The sequence below is a fragment of the Solenopsis invicta genome, chromosome 1 (genome assembly GCF_016802725.1).
Source record: "Solenopsis invicta isolate M01_SB chromosome 1, UNIL_Sinv_3.0, whole genome shotgun sequence".
Taxonomy (NCBI): Eukaryota; Metazoa; Arthropoda; class Insecta; order Hymenoptera; family Formicidae; genus Solenopsis; species Solenopsis invicta.
The window spans coordinates 30,990,694-31,010,080 of NC_052664.1; the positions used below are offsets into that span (position 1 = coordinate 30,990,694).

General features: G+C 38.8%; 1 protein-coding gene across 2 annotated transcripts in view; it reads right to left on the reverse strand.

The window, feature by feature from the left end:
- Positions 1–19,387, reverse strand: part of LOC105201841 (neurogenic locus Notch protein) — a 249,730-nt gene that overhangs the window by 147,133 nt on the left and 83,210 nt on the right. For both annotated transcript variants that reach the window (XM_039450855.1, XM_026134428.2), the window contains exons 3-4: positions 3,923–4,194; positions 1,362–1,557 (exon numbers count right to left, since the gene is read on the reverse strand). In XM_039450855.1, the coding sequence (XP_039306789.1) occupies positions 1,362–1,557; positions 3,923–4,194 (468 nt within the window). The remainder of the gene's footprint in view (positions 1–1,361; positions 1,558–3,922; positions 4,195–19,387) is intronic.

Sequence of the window (19,387 nt, forward strand, 5' to 3'; positions counted from 1 at the left end):
TCTGTCGATTCTCGTTGACCGGAACTCGAGCTACCACGCGCGAATCCCGAACAGAATCTTCCACTTTCCGATCTTCCACCTTTCAACGTTTCACATATTTTTATTCTTGGTAGCTTTCGAGAAGTTATCTCGAAGTTAACGACATCGTCTCATTATCTTTCATCTCACCAAGGATTTCTTAATGCTTGTATATCGAAATATATGCGAGTTGGATATTTCGATCGCTTCTTCTATACCGGCTTTCAAAAAGCTGTCCCGAGGCGATTGCAAATTAAGAAAAAAAAAACCGTTTAACTTTCTCTGATATCTACTTCCTCGACCGACGTCATTCCACATCATTGTCGTACATCTCGTGATCGGGCCACAATTGCATGTCGGAACTTTGCGAGCGGAACGGAGGTAATTTTCAACGTAACGAAAGGCCGAATTAGGAGCAAATCAGTAATGGACCGTGAAATCGAGCCTATGAATTCTCGTTGCCTCGCGTCGTTACGCATTTCGCGTTCCGGGGACCGTGCTCAATTGGTAATTACAATAAGGAGACAAGCAACGACACCGTCGCCACATCCTCTTCCACCTGCGTCAAAATGCATCTCTTTGCACTCGGATATTTTCGAAAGACCGATCGGCGGCGCGGCGTGCAACTCTTCTTCGTTCGCTTTGTTGGGGATCCGCAACCCTCTCGCGTTCCACATATGCAGATCCCGATTGCTCGTAGAATCGATTATCCGTGGCCCGATCGTGACCGTGCATGTTCACGCGATGCACGCGCGCATCGCAACCCCGGACAAATGAGAGATTCCTGGCTGCCAAGCCACGGCCTCGCCTCGATGTACGCGCTAGCGATTCCAGACTGCTCATTCCGCTCGTTTCTTTCCACCGCACGCTTGCGTTAAAACGTTCCTATCATTAAGATGCATCAACGGCGACTATTCTCTGTTGAACGAGTCGGTAACGAGACCTTTTTATTCCGAAGTAAATAAGATACCAAGCTTCGTTTTAATGGATTTTTAATTTAAGCTTAACTTATATTTCATATTAAAAGTAATAAGATGCTCGCCGAGTAAATATCGCATTAATATTTAAGTTGTCGCTTGCAAAGACGCTGCACGTGTAAAAGGGAAGAGAGACGGAGGACTCGTAATAAAAATAATTTGAAAGGTCCGGTTTCTCGGATATCTCGAGAGTAGCATTTCATCGATAATTATGCAGTGTCTTCAATGTCCGCTTTAAAACGGTCGACTTAAAAACGTCCCTGAATCTCGAGCGAAACGCTCGCCTCAATGCACACGTCATGTAATCATCTCGGAGGCGCGTACAATGTGTTGCGGGGCAACCGTTAAGCACGTCGTCCGACTTACCTGTAAGATCCGTGAATATTCTTGCAGGTACCGTGCTTGCACGGGTCCCTCTCACACTCGTCGATGTCGTCCGCGCAATTTGGTCCGGTGAAGCCAGGTGCACACGTGCACTTGTAGCTGTCCTCGAGCGAGCGACACTCGGCCCCGTTTCGACAGGGCGACGAGGCGCAGTAATCTTGTCGCTCGCAATGGTCACCTGAAAAATAAAAGGAACGATGTTGTTCAATGTTTTGCATCGACGCGCGTTCTCGTTATTCGATCGAAAAATCACATGGTTCGCAACGTCATATTGAGAACTCGAACACGATTTAATTTAGAATCACGACCTCGTCGTGTTGCATCCGTTTATTTGTTCGATAAACTCAATTTAACTTTTTTTTTATTATCTCAAACGGATTTTACTTTAGCAAAATTTGAAACTCTAGCTTTTAAGTACGGAAATATTTAATTTAGAAGAAATATAATTAAATATAAACAAATTACAAATTGTTTTCCTGTTATTTATGTTAAACATATAAACCTAAAAAAATTAAAAATATTTAATAAGTATCAGAGGTTTCCCATTTCAATGTTTTCGATCAATTTCTACAACTTCAAAAAATCGAATGTTACAAATATATATAAAATAATAATATTGATTGATAATATATCTAATTATCGATATAATATAATCGTAATATGAAACGAAAAATTACACAATTTGACTGCATCATTACCAAATAAAAGCTTAAAATTAAATGTATCAATCAAGACTTTTACTTTTTAATTAATTCCAAATGAGTGCGTTTACATGTCACGAATTACAAAATCACGTAATTATTTAAAAATTTATGGTGAAACATTTTATTTGCACACCAGTGTACAACAAATTATATATTTTAGCATTTTAATATTCAAAGGATGATCAAGATTTGAAAACTTACATATTTTTTATGAGAGCTTGAACGTTTACCTTGTTAGACCATCATAAAATATTTTTAGAACCTCTAAAGTCGAATGTTACAACGCAAATACGTTGAAACAAAGTTTTGTCGATCTCAGCGAAGATAAGAATAAATTAGCTCGGTATTTCTTACAGACTAGCGTTCGGTCCGCAAGTATAGAGATACCTATCCCTTGAGATGGCGGTAATCCCGGATGGCGGAGCATGTATCTAAGGTAAGAGCCTCTTTCTCTTCCCTTCGCGGACTACTGATTAGTGGAACTAATTACCGGAGTCGCTACTTGTTCTCTTGTGGTCAAGATGTCTTTGCGATCTGCGCCGTGCAACCGCTATAACTTTAGCGGTGCTCATTGTTCACGATTATTTCTCAGAAAGTTCCCTTCTCTATTCATTCATTGGAGGTCACACGTTTGATATAATAAAACCATGAGTTTAAAGACAAATTTCATGTACCGTTTTGTGTAAATAATTTTTCTCTCTTAAACTACTTTCGCAGATAAAATGTTAAAATTTAAATGCGTTAAGAAAAATAATTGTCAATATATTCATTAATAAAAATATTGATACATAAAATAGGTTATCATCTTAAATATTGTCGGTAAATTGCCTCTCTGAGCCATTGAGAGTTCACTGCAAATACAGGAAACTGAGCACCACTCGTCCAAAGGTACCGCCGCAGCAAAATGCCCGCATGGTTCTTCGTCAATTATCCTACGAACGTACACTCCAACCTGCCTTTCCTTCCTTCTTCTACGTCTTTCTCTATTTTTCATTGCTTTTCTTTCGAAAGTTCCCGCGTTTCTAGATTTATTCGTCAAACATATCAGTACGTGCTTTGATACTCTACCGTGAGGAACAGTTGTAAAAGATATAATGTATCTCGGCATCAATTTCTGCGATTTACGCAAATTTAATATCGAAATTAAAACGATCTCAGATAACGGCTACGTTAAATATGTATCACGTAACGAGATAAGTTTTAGAAATTGATGCAAATCCTGTCATCCGATATTACACGCGACACATGCACACGCGTACACACACACACACGCGCGCGCGCGCGCACACACACACACACACGCGCGCGCGCGCGCACACACACACACACACACACACACACACACAAAGTATCTTTTAATAGCTCGATGCAAATTTACAGTTATAGCTCGGTCTCGAAGTTTCTTTATGACGCACAGCACAATACGAACTGGTTAATTGCAACACGTTATCGTTCCGTCTATATATTAACCTTGCTATTCAACCCACGCGAATCGATAAGCATATTTAAGTATTCGATGACTAACGCGCGGTCTATTCATTGTCAGACTTACGCAATTATTCCTCTTGATAATCCGCATAGTTTTCCTTTAGCACCTTTGACAACGGTAACGAGTTAGTTTTGATCATTTCAACGGCGTAATTAGGCATTTACATATGAATTTTTATCGCAGCGATCTTTGATAAGTAGAGAGATTCGAATCGCGAATCGACAAATCTTATTACACTCGACAAATGCAGAGACATCATTTCCGCGCGATTGTAACGGCTTGAATTTACTTAAAATTGTTGCGATTTCAATTTCTCGTCACAAGTAGGAAAATGTGAATTGTTTACTGACCTGTGTATCCAATGCTGCACGTGCACACGTACTCGTGTAACGACTTGAGATTACATGTGGCACTGTTGAGGCAGGGCGAGGAGTCGCAAGCGTTGTCGATAGGGATTTCGCAGAGGCTGGCAGTAAAGCCGACAGGACATGCACACGTGAAGGATGGTGTGCCGCCCCCGATTCCCTCGCGCACTCTGCACGAGCCGCCGTTTTGGCAGCGCGATCCCGTATAACAGGGATTCAGATGTTGACAGTATTCTCCCACGTATTTCGACGTGCAGCTGAAACAGAACGCCGAGATTGAAGGATATCGATATTTTTCTTCGTTATTGTACTAAACCAATATATACATCGTTTTTAATGGTGGACCGATTACGAAACAATTGCTTGATTTAAATCAATTCTTTGATTTAAATAACTGTTCTCGAGAATTATGCTATTTTTCACAAATGCTTAAATCTTGTATTATCAAATTTCTTTGTACTTCTTTGTTGGTAAATAAACTTTCGCTACATAGATATAACAAACTTACAATTTATTAGATTTCAAATAAAATTTTCATCAATTATCGTAATTTCTTTTATTTCCGTTGCATAAAAAGTTCACTTATAAAAATATTTGTAAAATCACTTATTAAAGTAATTTCGAAATGCTGTAAAAATAAATTAAAAGTTCATTACAATTTTTTTAAGAAATATTGAATTTTTCGTTTTGAATTCTGTATAAATAAAAAGCAGAAAGATAAAGAAGCAGCAGCATTTCGAGATGGGCAATTTCGAAGGGAGCTATAATATGTTCTTGCGAAAAGGTAACTCTCATATTGCGGTCCAGAGTTCCACGAAGGTCCAGAAAGAGGAAGAGTCCGGGTCCGAAAGCTTTGTGGTCTGTTACACGTATCAGTAGGTTCCGCCAAGCAAGTATCTAAACTTCGTGCGTTGCACCTTTTACAAATTTTGTCGAATTCATCGTATTCGCGTGAAGTGGCATGAGAAAGAGAACGCTAGTTGCAAACGATTGCAAACGATGAAAAAGTCCTTTCGTGATCTCTCTTCGTGACGAGCAACTAATTCACGATACATTTATCGAGTTCCTTGAAACTGTATCGCATGTTATTTCAAAATCGAATTATATTACAAACGAATTATTCGCTCTTTCAGCTTTTATAACAAGTTCAATACGCGTACTCTCTCTCTCTCTCGTTATCTTTTGCCATCGACGTTCGTCGATTTCAAAGCTTCACAGAATTACCATGAAGTGACAGACTGGATGTACAAATACCGTTCCAACGACGGGGTCGTGCTTTCTCGATAAGGAAATTATTGCCGTGCTCTGTCGACTTTCGCGACAAAAAAGCGATAGTCTAACGGACTCTAATGATCACCGGTCGCGGGGTACGTCATATTGCAAGCTGCGATCGATCGTCGCTTTTACATTGCTGTCTCATTGATATGCGAGAGGACCTGGAAGGAGCTGGTACCCTTAAGGTAACTTGTGTCTCCTTACGCTCGCCGAGCGTAAAGATTTTTCTCAACTGTACGTCCTTTACAACGAGACGTAGAACGCACATTCTCATTAACTTGAATGGACCTTCGTTATCTTCTTACGACACAAGACAAATTGCGGCGCGTTTGTGAAATGAGTTCACTCGCTTTCGCGTTTAGCATGTGTCGTATTGTCGTATGTAACGCGACCTTATTACTTGACGGCACTGACCTACTTATCTCTTCTACATCTGAAATTGTTATATTTCTAGCGAAATAACGTTGAAAAAACCAATACGGAATCATTTATGGCTCGGAAGAGTGATTAAAGAAATACGACGAAGACGGTCAGTGCTTTTATACGGTCAGTACTTTACTTTACAAATTGTACAATACAGTAAATAATGTTGCATAATTAGAATATTACAATTTTAAAAAATGTACATTTAAAAATTCCTTTAAGAAAAAACTTCAATAAACCGATTAACTGTATCAGTAACTGATGAAACATCACTTTGCCAATTCTTTTTTAAGGGTATGCTCATTAAAAATTTCCAACGAAATATTTTCCAGAGAGATCCTGATTTCGCAAAGTTCAAAGAGTTAAAAACCAATTCGATCCAAGTTCCTTGATATCCAAAAACATTTACAAATAGATTCTGGTTTCACGTGAAAACAGTTTCTCTTACATATATTTATTCTTATTGTATCGATGCAGGGATTATTCTATCCCTAAGCCGGCATCAATATGCAGGAAAGTATCGAGCGCATTGTCCTGCAGCTGCAGCTGCATCGGGCCGCAATTTCTTTCGCGGCTTTCGCGTATGTGCGCGCGCGCGCGGTGGCTTAGAGAGCCACAGCCGGTATCTCTATAAACGGAAACGACGATTCCACGGTCATTACTTGCTCAACAACGAGTTTCTTCTTGACTGCCGGTCAGGGCCGGTGTGTGCGTCGTGCCATTTGGATTTATTGACTTCTAGCCGAGAATATCCGCCCTCAAACCACGCGGAGATGTAACGAGACCGGTAATACGGAGCAAGCTAAAGTCAGATGCAACAAATTGACGTCTTCGCTCGTGCAATAATTCTCCCATTCATACGTAAGATGCAAGAAATTGTGGCGGAAATTGTGTAACGTGTTATACAATAAAAGTAATATAAAAAATATATATATAAAATACAAAAACAATTTAATCTAAACCGTAGTACATAAATTACAATGCAGGGTGTAATGGTGTGTAGCGCGACGTAAGGAAAATAATTATTGCACACAAATTATCATTTATTTATAGGTATGTTTAAATGTCGCATTTAATTTAGTAGCCGGTAGGTATATTTCATATACGCTCATGTTTCAATCAGTTGAATGAGATAAAGGAGCAGCATGAAAAGCGTAACATGACATTATCGTGACGCTCTTGCTACCGATATCTAATGTGATAAGCCGGATCGAATATGTCGCGCGAACGAGATTGTAATTATCAACGAATGTCGCAACACACGTACATCCAACACACGTACATCCTGCTTCTGGATAATCTTGCAAATACACAGGTAAGTATCCTTCTTGTAAGCGCATAGATAAGAACAAATAAGCGACCGGGCGGCGGCCGAGAATGGATTCGTGTTATGCAAATTATCAGTTCTCGATCTGCAATGAGATTGCCGCGATTCCGGAAGTGTTTTATCAATTCAACGCTGTAAGGTCCGCCTTCTCTATTTCGCAATTGCAAACCAGTCATCGTAGAAGCCATAAATTGCGCGAGTACCGGTGTTTAGTAAACGCCGCGCGAGTTCTACGATAAGATTGTCGCGCGCTACCGGTGCGGCGCGACGTAGCGTGCAGCAATTTCGCACGTTTATGAGCGCGTACGAAAACGTTCCGCCGCGAGGCGAGACTCGTCGCCCTACTCGCTAATTGCGACGGTCATCAATTACGAAGTCATTTAAGCGCCAGCGCGGTCGGCGTTTCGAGCGAGCGCGATTTACCAGAGAGAAGACAGGCCTGCGCGCTGCATGCGCACGCTCCGCGCGCGATGATGCGTGATGAATGATGTAGAAAAATGCAATATTTATGTGTGTACATTCCGCAAAGATTAATTGCACTACAAATTTGGAAAGGGGCACATTATTTATCCTTTTAACACTCGTCGTTTGATAAATCTATTTGATTTATCTTGGAAAATAAAAATAACAACGTTGTTATAAATATATTTACTTAATCTTCGTCTACTTCTTATTCATTCGTTCACGCTTCTTATCGAGATATTTTCCTACGCACGATTCTATGTATGTATTTCTTTTCGTTAGAAAAAATGCGATTGCGTTGCATCATGCTGAAAATAATGATAATAGTAATAATACATTCGTCATATTAATTTTTTGTTCCACTTCATGTATTGCAACACGCTTTAAAACCTAAAAAAATTTTAATAGTAATATTAAGACATTACAGAAACAGAAATCGAAAATGTGTTTTGTAAACTTCGTAATATATGAGAATAGAGCTATCATGCATTATAACGTGTGTGCTTTATAAATGCTTTATTTTTAGGGTTATTTAAGGACCAAATAACTCTAACAATGCTAACTAATAACTCAAACAAACCTGTAAGATTTCTAAAATGCGCCTTGTATTTCGTCAGCAAATAGATAACGTGAACTCTGCTTAGGGTGCATTCTAATTGGGCGGGAAAACAACTCGTTCAAAGATAAGCCAATAAGTAAAATTACGTAAATAGACTTCTTTGTAAATAAATTTCGAATTTTTGTCCTATCGTTGATTTTGGGAAATTATCATACTGAATTCATTTGCATTGAATAAAACTCAAATTCTGTATGAAAATATCTGATGTAAACAATAATGACATCTTACATTAGTTTCAGCTTCCTTTCGCATAATAAAGATTATTGAAATGGTTGTATATTATGCGATCGAGAACGTGGGAGTGCAAAGTTCCTACTGGCTCCATGCCAATTTCCGCGATCTCTTCCTAGCCCGCGAACCAAGTTCTTAATTCGTTCACACGATAAATTAATAGATGCTGTGTACTTGAATGAGTTTAGATTAAATAAAAAGTATTATATAATTCTTCATTTTTAATATTTAGTAACGTTATTCAATCATTCAGATGAAGTTTATGCAATGACACATGATATATCAATCATTATTCAATCGTTTGAGGCAACGGCGCTTCCTATAGAAAAATGTAACAAAATTTCTCTAACGAGTTGAGCCAGGAAGTCGATTACGTCTGCGACAAAAATTATCCGCGGAGCAAAATTAATAAAGTTAAATAGATCGCCGAGATATAACACACGGTCGCAGCATCCAACGTGGCACGTCCACGTGAAAGATCGATAGCCGAGATTTCCCTGAAGTTATCGCGCAGTATCATCCGGAAATTAACGGATCGCTCGCCGAAATTGCCTCGTAAATCCGAAGGAGTTTCTCGCCCGACTTGTTCCTGTCTCTTCCTTCGCTGCGAGATATGATGAATGGTCGCATGCGTTCCCCGTGATCTAAACAGGTATCTGATATTGCGTCGCGTGCGATATTTCGATAGTGAGTTCTTACTGATTTTCGGGATTTAATTGACGAATAAACGCGTTCCAACGAAGCGATGCGATGTGCCGAGGGAATAACTATAAATCGCATCACATACATTTGCCTCTAATTTTAAATACAAAAAATTAATCCAATTTGAATAAAATAAGTAACTTAATTGTTCATTGTATACGTTTTTATACATTGTTCATTACACACATTAAATAATTTTCGATATAAGATTTAATTAAGGTTTATACTTAAAAAATATTAAGTATCGAATTTAACATTACTTTTATGTTTAATTAAAAACAATTTTAAATTAAATTTTTCCTATGAGTATTCATAAATTAATAATCAATGTTTAAAAAAATAAAGAATGTGCTTTTTTTACAAATTAATGATATTAAATAGCTATAAATATCAGTAATCTATTCTTCTAAAAGTTCTTTTAGTTTAACTTCAGATATTTGAGTAGAGATACAATTTCTGGTGCGCTTAATAAATCCACAATATTTTAAGTAAAGAGTGTACGTCAGCAGTAATATCGGCACGCGAGATCACAAGTTGCCGCATTAGTGGCCGCAGCTTTTTCGTTTAAAATATTTGCAATGCGAGCGTGCGAGGAAGAAAAAGTAGGCGAACGAGAAAAGAAAAGAGAGACAGAGAAAGAGAGAGAGAGAGAAAATATAAAGGCGACTACCGTCATCCCCCGCCGATAATGTGCGGCACTTAGCACTAAAATGGCAGCCTCCGGTGTCATTACGAATCGTCCACTTAGCCGGTAATAACCCGGCAGTCCCAGACGGAACAGAAAGCCAAGCGTGAGCAAAACGAGCTCGAGCATCTCGAATCGAGAATCTCGGGAGAAAGGGTCTCCCTTCTTCCCTTCATCGGTTGATCGTACGTCAAGAATGACATGATAAATTCCCGAACAGCAAATTCCACTAACGATATTCGTGCTAAACCCGGAAACTATGAGGAAACTATGACGAAAAGATCGATCGCTGATCGATCGTACTTAAACTGAGAATTTTTGTACTGTCGAGGACAGACAATTTTACAAAATCTTCTATGAATTAAGGATATATTATAATAGATTATATATTAATATAAATTTTAAAAAATAAATCGTCAAATATTAATACATACAAAAATCAGATATTATATGATAATTGTTTCTATGACAAACCAACTGTGTTAAAAGTGAATCGTACTTTTCTCTTTCGCCGAGATGAATGATTTCCGGATGTCGAGAAATGTAAGCCACCGTCGCTTAAAAAGATAATTACCGTAACCGAGGATCAAGTCGATATTTCCATAACGAGATGATGAGAAAGAACATCATTAATTATTTCTTTGTCAGCAGCACATTTAATTTTTGTGCTTTTCTTTTAATATTTTTTTTCTTTACGCTTCAAAACTCAGACTAATTATCAGTTGAAAAACAAATTTCAAACTTCCTTTGAAAAGTTAAAAAATAAAATTATACTTGTCTATCTTTTGAATAAGATAGAAGTTTATTTCGCCGAATTTGCAACATCCTATCGCTTAGACAGATAATTTCCGAATGTCGAGAAACAGAAAGTTGTAATTATAAAAGGGATAATCACCAAGAATCGAGCGAGGATGAAGGAAGATAAAGGTCGCTTATTATTGGCTGGTAGAGTGACCGACGGATTTGGGACCGGAACCAACGACTTCGAAGGTAAAGGCATTCGGCCGCGGTAAATTCCCTGGCTTCTTTCGGCACGAGTTCGAATTACTTCGGCGAAGGAAAGAAGCGAAAAGGGAGCGGGAGGAAGAAAAGGCAACGAAGACGTAGAAGCACGAGTATCCGCGGAGGGAAAAGAGAAAGGACGAGCGAGCGAGACGAGGATGACGAGAGAGGAAAAGGGGTAAAGACAGTTGTTATTGGTGGCTCTTAGGCGGGCGCAACACGCTTCGTCGGTCGCATTAACGACTCGACCAGGCCAGATCGTTCGTTTTTGCGAACGGCGAGAGATCAGCCGCCGCTTTTTCCGGCCACCTTGAACACGAGCAATTGCACTCGTCGAAAAGCGGACGTGCCGCACCGCGGCATCGTATCGGCGATCGTTTTATAGTAGGCGAGGAGCGCGAGCGATTTTTCGGCGGCGAATGATCGATCACTCAATGTCGGGCGCTACGTGATCGTCGCTCGAAGCTCCGCAAGAAAGAACTTATGCTAACATTCATACGATGCAGGTATCTATCTAACCGAATCTTCTCCATGTTTAAAGATTAAATCGATTCTTTGTCAAATGGAATATTCTAAAAGAATATCTATCAAAGACCACACATAAAACAAATCAATTTTGAAATAATTAAACTCTTTAAATAAAAAAGTGTAATAGAACCCATACGTTTACAAAGTGACATTTAATCATGTCCTAAATTAAAATCATTTTATAATTGAAATCACATTTGTAAAAGATTAATTTAATATTTTGAAATATCCTTGTATTAATTTCAGAGAATTGCATAAAAAAAAATAAACTTAAATTATCATTTTCGAATTATACGTGAGAAAAATAATGATATTTACAAAAAATATCAGGTTGTATAATTTATATTTTCGAAGGTTTCTAATGATACGGGACCCCACGTTTAGGACCCCACTAATCTTGCCATCCTAGGATTAATCGAATCCACTGACATAGGTAGGAATGATTCTTCATATCTTCCTGATTTTAATGTTCTTCTAAGTCTTCCATGTAATTCCAACTAGATTTCAGATTACGTACAAGTATAAAATCAAGTGATTATTCGATAAAAAGTTACAACGGAAATATAATAATTATAAGAACATCGTCAAAGCAAGCAGGAGGGAATCTTTAATTAGCAATTTCCGCCAGGACAAAAATATATTTATCCGGTTTCGTGCGTGAGCTCTATCTATTACGAAATATTCATAATTTTCCTGTTACTAATGGACTTGAAATTGGATAGTAAAATGGCGTGCAAATGAAATAATAAAGTTAATAGCGTCACAAAATTTATTAATACGTATCATTAGACATAAAATACAAGAAGAAACGAGAAAAGCAGAACTGATTTCATACACACGTGACGCAAGTTCACGAAGTTATTTAAATTATTGTATATTATGTAAAATTATAAAGCAATGAACATTACTTTACTTCTCTTGCTACCTTTTCCTTTCCTACAATTTTCACATTTTACATCTATTTTATGTGTATGTCACTTTGTTCGTTTCATAAGTACCACAAAATTTTGCCACTACTTAAAATTGTTGCGTTTCGAAATATCTCATTAATGTTACGAGTGACGAAACTGGTTGTGAATTACGAAGACAGTCGCGATGACTCCCAGGAGGCCTAATGTTTCTGTTGCGCGAAGGCGCAGTATCACGAAAACTCATCTAGAAGCCGGTCCTACCATGAGATAGTAGACGGAGACAGGGAAAGGATGCAGCTCTTCGGCACTAAGATCACCAGTCAGCCACCAACATCACCACCCACCATCAATGCCCGGTGGACCGCCCAACCACTCGTGCCGGGTCCATTAGTGTCTCAGCTTGTAATTTGCCGCGCCGAATGTTAATGGACTTCGGGGATCTCCTCCCCCTCCCCCTTCGTTCTTCTCCCCGAAAAACTTCTCTTGGTACGCTGGTTGACCGCGTCCTTGCGTCTGAAGAACGGAAAGGTTCGGAGAGTCTAGAAAACCGACTACCGAAACCGAAAAAACAAACTAATAAACGCCAGTAATAGGAAGAAATATTCTTTCACTTACTCATACACTTACACACACACTCTCTCTTTTTCTCTCTTTTTCTCTCTCTATTTGCATCTAGAAGCATGTAATTAGTCCTGGACGCTGATCACTCCGGCACCCGCGGCGACCCGCTAATTAAGAAACGCCACCGTAATACCATCGTCGTCGAATTAGCATCCATTAAGGCTGGGAGCATCGCCGACAGAAAACCGATGCCGACTGTCCGAGGAAGTCGTTGGTGAACGAAAAAGGTATGGTGGAAGGTCAATAGCGGTTCGTCGAATAATTAAGGGTCAACGGACGCGATCAATTAACGGGAGCACAAAGATAAGGATCTTGGAATAGGAAGTAGTCGCGAGTTGATCATGTTTATTGTATTGCGTGTAATGACGACACGCGAATAAAGATTGACTTCATTAGATTAAAGAGAAAAAGTTTGGATTATTTTCTTCGTAGAGAAAAAAGTACGAAGACGGCAAGATTATTATACTAAATATAAATATAAATATAAAATATTACTTTACTTTTTCACCTGTAAAATGTTTCTTATTCATTCTAAAATGTAAAAAATATATCGTACTGCTTAATCACACAAAATAATAAGATATATTAATATTACATTAATTTTATATAAAATTAGATTCTTATCCTTTAATAAAAACGCACGTGTATTATATCACGATAGAAACAAAGTATTTCATTTTCATTAATTACCTGCTTTTCATTAAGCGTATCTCAACATCGAAATAACATTAAGAGCCTGGTTTCCAGAATGTAAAGGTAGTTGTGAAAGGAGACATGTGTATTTAATTACGTGTTTATAGATAAGGAATGTGAAAAGCATGAACAGAAGGAGGTTCGTTTTGCAAATGTGGTGTCACAATCGATGTATTTAGAGACGATCAGGACGTTCTAAAGGGGTTATGAGGGTAAAGAAGTGCTTTTGTGAATGAAGCGGTGGGAAGACTGAGTGAAATTTCCCACGTGGATAATGTAGCTGCGGGTTAAGGGAGTCGTCCTGTTTCGCGGGGAAGCCGAGTACCATTTACGAATACGTAGAAACGCATAACAACCCTTGTTTACGAAAATTGCACGGATAATAAATAATCCCTTCTGATTATCCTGTATTACGTAATCTGGGTCTGACAATTGCAGTTTGCAGCAAAATAAATAACATCTTTCGGATGTGTTATGTCTTTTTTTATCTCATTATTTAATTGTATAATGTAAAACAATAATTATAAAATCAAAAATTCAATTATTTATTGGAAAAAAATGTGTTTTACTGATTTCCATGTATATATAAATATATCTTTTAAATCTTGTAAAGTTTTACTCGTTTAAACTGTAATTGGAATTATTAGAAAATGAAATTTTGAGTGACTGCATTCCGCAAATGTTTTGCAATAATTGCAAAATATTTTTCTATTGTCAAACAAGATAAAATAAGCGCGTATTATTAAATATGTAATATGATACTATATCTTTATAACACGACATTGTATCTTTTGAGCTGTAATAAAAAAAATCGATAAAAAAAAATCCAGAACAAAATCCAAATAAAGGAAATGGATGGAAACGTATTCCCAGGAGAAGAGGACAACGACGTGTGTCCTGCGGCTTTTGAAACGTAACACTCGGCGGCTCGTGTGGCCGACACGATCGTAAAATGCGAGACCGCTGACGATTGCGACAGCGAACGTGTTTTGAAAGAAGCGAGGTGTACGAAGGTAGGCTTTTTTTAAAACGCGACCTGTGGTAACGCCATAGGTGATCGCGGTCACGCCGTACTCCATATGACGCACGCACGTGCGTGTACCAAGATGGAAAAGTTTGGTGTACCGCGAACAATGACAGAGGTATCTTTTCCATGGCGAGAATATTTCGATCTCTCTCCGCGAGCGACGAAACAAAAGATCCAATAATTATATCTAATCACGCAATTTGATAAAATCTTGCGCAGGCATTTATCGCCATATCTTAATCCTAAAATCTCATTCGTTTTGTCATTAAACGAATATCAGTGGAAGTCTATATTCCAGTCGCCTGTTCGGAATTAATGTTCCCGCTGTAACCCCTGCATAAATAATTAATCTGTGTCTTCGAACGAAGAGTTCCCACGCACGACTATAAGGTCTCCATTAACCGGTAGGTAGCATGAATCACGATATGTGCCGTTTCCAGTAATAATAAACTTTACGCGTGCTTTATACGTACATGACGATGCGTGTAATACGCGTTCTCGAGCATGTAAAACAGAGATCCCGTTTTTGTCAGGTCTCCTTGTTGATGACGACGATCGGTGCCATGTGCCATCGCGAGCATGCTTTTAACGAAGTTATCGAGTGCGAAGGGGAATGAGAAACCGAAGAAAGAAAGAAGGAAGGAAGGAGGCGGGCAGAAAGAGAGCACGGGAAAAGGTGAGGAGGTTCTCACGCAGGGCACTGGTTTATTTTTGTACTCCCTCGCACTTCAAGGGTGGTTCATTGATAAGGTAATGGTCCCATGATACGTCGTTAAGTTTAACGCCCTGAGAACGTAATGTGACGTTTAACAAATATACTGTCGCACGCAGTAAGTGTGTGAGAAAAGTGTTGCAAGAAAAGTGTCAACGACCCATATTCCGGAACACAAATAAACGTGGAAAACCACGCGCAGTCGATATTCCACTTTTACATATCTTCATTCTTTTTTGTCCAATAATAATAATTTAGTTAAAATTCAAGCGCTTCAATCAACAAGTGAGCTGAAATTAAGAGATATCCCTGTGAAAGATCTCTGACGAATTAAACTGCGCGTTATTAACGTGCTCCGTATTAATATGCTAGAAAAAAAAGTATTCGACGTATACGTTGTATTCAACGTTCGTTGACTCGAGCGTTGGTGTCATCGCGATTGATGAAATTTGTACGAGTTCACGCAACATTTCCGTTTAATTTGACGCTACGCTGCGTCATGTACGTCGAGTGGTATGTAATTTAGCCGTCAAAGGCTAATGTTCGCCGAGCCACCGAGTCGGGACTCGTTGAACAACGCGAGGCGGTGGAGGTGAGAGGCCAGTAAGAATTCGATCGATCCGAAGATTCGACAGTCGAACGAGCCGGTCGGGTGTAATTATCGAAAAATCATGGGGGGATCTGGGTCGATCGGAAGACGCGGCCGAAGGAGCCCAATTAGGTCGTCGATTCGCCGGTCGACAACGTGCCGTGTCTGTCGGCCACCTGTGGCCATTCACCGGCAAGAAGTGCCGGCACTTTAGGCGATCCTTCGGGATCGGGAACACGATCCTTTTTCCGGCAATGCATGACCGATCACTTCGAAAGAATCAATGACGCTGCTGATCACTCGCGAATCTAAGAGCTAATCGTTTCGCGTGAGATAGAAACGGAAGATGTTTATCTATCATATTTGTATGTGAAGGGAAAATGAAATCTTGAAATTAAATCATTATTTAAAAACACTATAAAAAAAGAAAAATAATTTTCTTCTACTGACTCTAATTACTTATATTTAATAACACATGTTTCAATAAATAAACCAAAAAATGTTAGCAACGATATAGGGTCATTGCACCAGTCGATCAACAAATAAAAAATTGAATTAATCAATGAACGTATAAATGAAATTTTAATATAATTACATTTTTAAATAAAAAATGATATTTAATAAAAGTTTATGAAAATTAAATCATAAAAAATACAATTGATTCGCAATTTATTACTTCAAAGTCTTATAATTATTTTAATACTTTTCTAAACGTAGTCATTTACTAGCGATTGTTCAGCGACTGATGTAGTGACCCAAATTCATTTTTTTTTTAATTCAAAAAAATTATTTTAATAAAATTAATAATATTAAAGAAAAATTTTTCTTAAGATTGTGAAAGAATGAATCACCGCTATATGTTGCACTGAATTCTTTGGTCATGTTGCAATTGCGTTTAATCAAGATTTGAATGACGAGGATATCAATCAATTTCATTTCACATCGCGTTATAAGTTTGCACACAGTTTCCAGTTCGCTATCTCGTTATAACGCAATCTTTATCATAAATGCATAAACGTCTGGCGCAGATTTGATGTTGCGATGTTCCGTGAAGATGACGGCATGCTTGGTAACCAGATGGGCTGTCGTATGGTAGGGTTAAAAAGCACAACAAGATAAAAAAAAAACTGTAGAATGGAGAAAAACGTGGAGGAAAGAGAGAGCAGAGGCAGCAAAAGCCTTCATCTCGTCACCAAGACGCAAGTCGCATCGTCAACAATTTACGGCGGTGGCGTTTGCGTAGCGCCATGTGTCCGTCGTTTGTCCTCCCTCCCTCTACTATCCTCTTCCACGCACGCCTCTTCAACCGGGTAGAAAAAGCTTTCTCCGGCTCTCTTTTTACTGGAGCGTGGCAATGATATTTCCGTCTGCTCACTTCAAGCCGACAAACAGGTCGCCGGAATATTTTTCTATGGCGTCCCCTTCCTCTTCTCCTCGTGACGTGCACAAGGACCTTACGTTTATCCCGTTCTTTTGCCCCTCTTCAGGGTGATCGCGTTGGAAAATATACATTCCTCTCCAGAGAACCTCTTCCAGAATTCAAAGGATAGCGTTAATGGAAACGACGCATGGATATACATATACAAGAGGAAAGCAGACGATAACTAAAAATTTCGAGACGAGCTTGCTGGCTAAGTAGGTCGTAAAAATAATTTTCAAATAAATAAACCTCCCTTTTTAAAGCTTCAAGATATTTTGAAGAAATTAATAAATATGAAGACATTTACTCTCTAGCTTTCTAAAAAAAAAGTTATTTTTTTTATGTTCAATCAACATAAGCATTAAGTAAAAAATCTAGAAATAAAATTTACATATTGCAATTTGCTTGCAAATTTATAGATATAAAATTAATACAGTGGTATAACTCCATTGTAACAATTCTATTGAACGCGCTCGGCAGAAGATATCGAAAGGAGAGGAAGAGAAGAAGGAACGATTTGCAAGCCACTTACGAACGCACGTGAGAGCCCACAATTCTGATTGTCAGATCTTCGACTTACGCAGAGCAGATTGCTGCAGTAATACGCGTATGTACTCGCATCTCGATGGTCGATCGCTGATCTCATCAAGGTCGCTCAGGTGTGGCTCGCCTCTATCGGGAATAACGCACGGAAACGATCATAACGCACGCCGGCGATCATAATAATCAAGATGGCGGTGCAAAGTTACCATCTCGCAAGAAGGCACATACACACCGCACTCGCGCACACACCGACGGATCCCGCATGCAATTTAATTTTTATTGCAACCGGCATCTCGTTACTTTCTTAAGAAATGCAACGCGCTGAATATCCGGCCTCCGGATGATTCTCGATGCGCACAGTGCTCGAAACAATATCGCTGACAAATTATGATCATTATTGACAAGTTAACGACGTGCCTCACCTCGACGCCTTAATTTTCGCTGGTCGCGCGATAGCTCATTTCGAAAATCGAATATGAACATCCGTTACAAAGGCCTCGGTCGTACCGCGCCGTAGCGGAAAACGGCGCGAAACCGCAGCAACGAGATTGCGCGCGGTGAGGCCGCTTATTCGCGTTTACACCGATGTTAAACTCCCCCAGGTCGACCGCGGACAGATACCGGAGGTTTGCGTACTCTTCGATGTGGATCAAGGTGGGACTCGTTTTCCTATGAAGTTCCCAGAAACCTTTCCGCCCGCCTGTACGTGAGCACAGACACGGTCGCCTGCGTCGCTTGCATTGTAAAATGCATTCCTCCTTCTGTACGTTTCAAGTCATATCGATAAAAATTATCTTAGACTGTCGAGTATTTATTATAGATTCAGCTTAATTGATATTTCATTGACTCATTTGACAACGTAATTTTCAATCTTATTCGTTTCATAGAGAGTCGTGCTCTATGTCTTTGAACGAAATAAAAATTAAATAAATTTACATGCAATTGAATATAGAGCTCTGAATGGGGAACTTGGAAAAATTGTACCATACATTTTATATATCATCATTATTACGTTATATAAATTTATATAAAATTTATATAAAGTGATAACGAGGAAAAGTGTTAATTTATAATATGTATGAGGCTAAGTAAGAAGCATTTACAAATATCAGTAATACCGAGAGGCTATCTTTCTGATGGAATTATCGCCACGACAATTCTCGCGTGTTTGCTAAAGGGTGAGGATCACTCTTTAACGGCGTGGGAGAATTCTTTTCTTCGGTAATTATATCGCGTATTAAAACTAGATTTATCGCCGGGTGGAGTCACGCGCAGAAATACCGCGAATGCCGCCGACGCGAATAAATATGCCGTCTTGTGTAAGCGTCACGCGACTGTGCACACATAACAGTACTATCTTACTCACCTCGGCGAAGATTTTGCATATCCGTCTCGCAATGAGCTTTTATGCGCTAGATCGATGACGAAGAAACAGATACATAAATATTAATGTTGTTCTGTTAACAGCGCACGGTATTAACGTTGTAAATTTTTTTTTACGAACACTCCGCAATTATCACATTATGAATATCGCGTTTAATGCTTACTACAAAATCAAACGGTTTTATCTCACTCGAACTCCATGTGCAATAAATCTATTCGAATAAAATCAATGTAATGCAATAATTAACATTATTTTTTCCAACATATAAGAAAAGTTGTGAATTATTAAAAGACGTA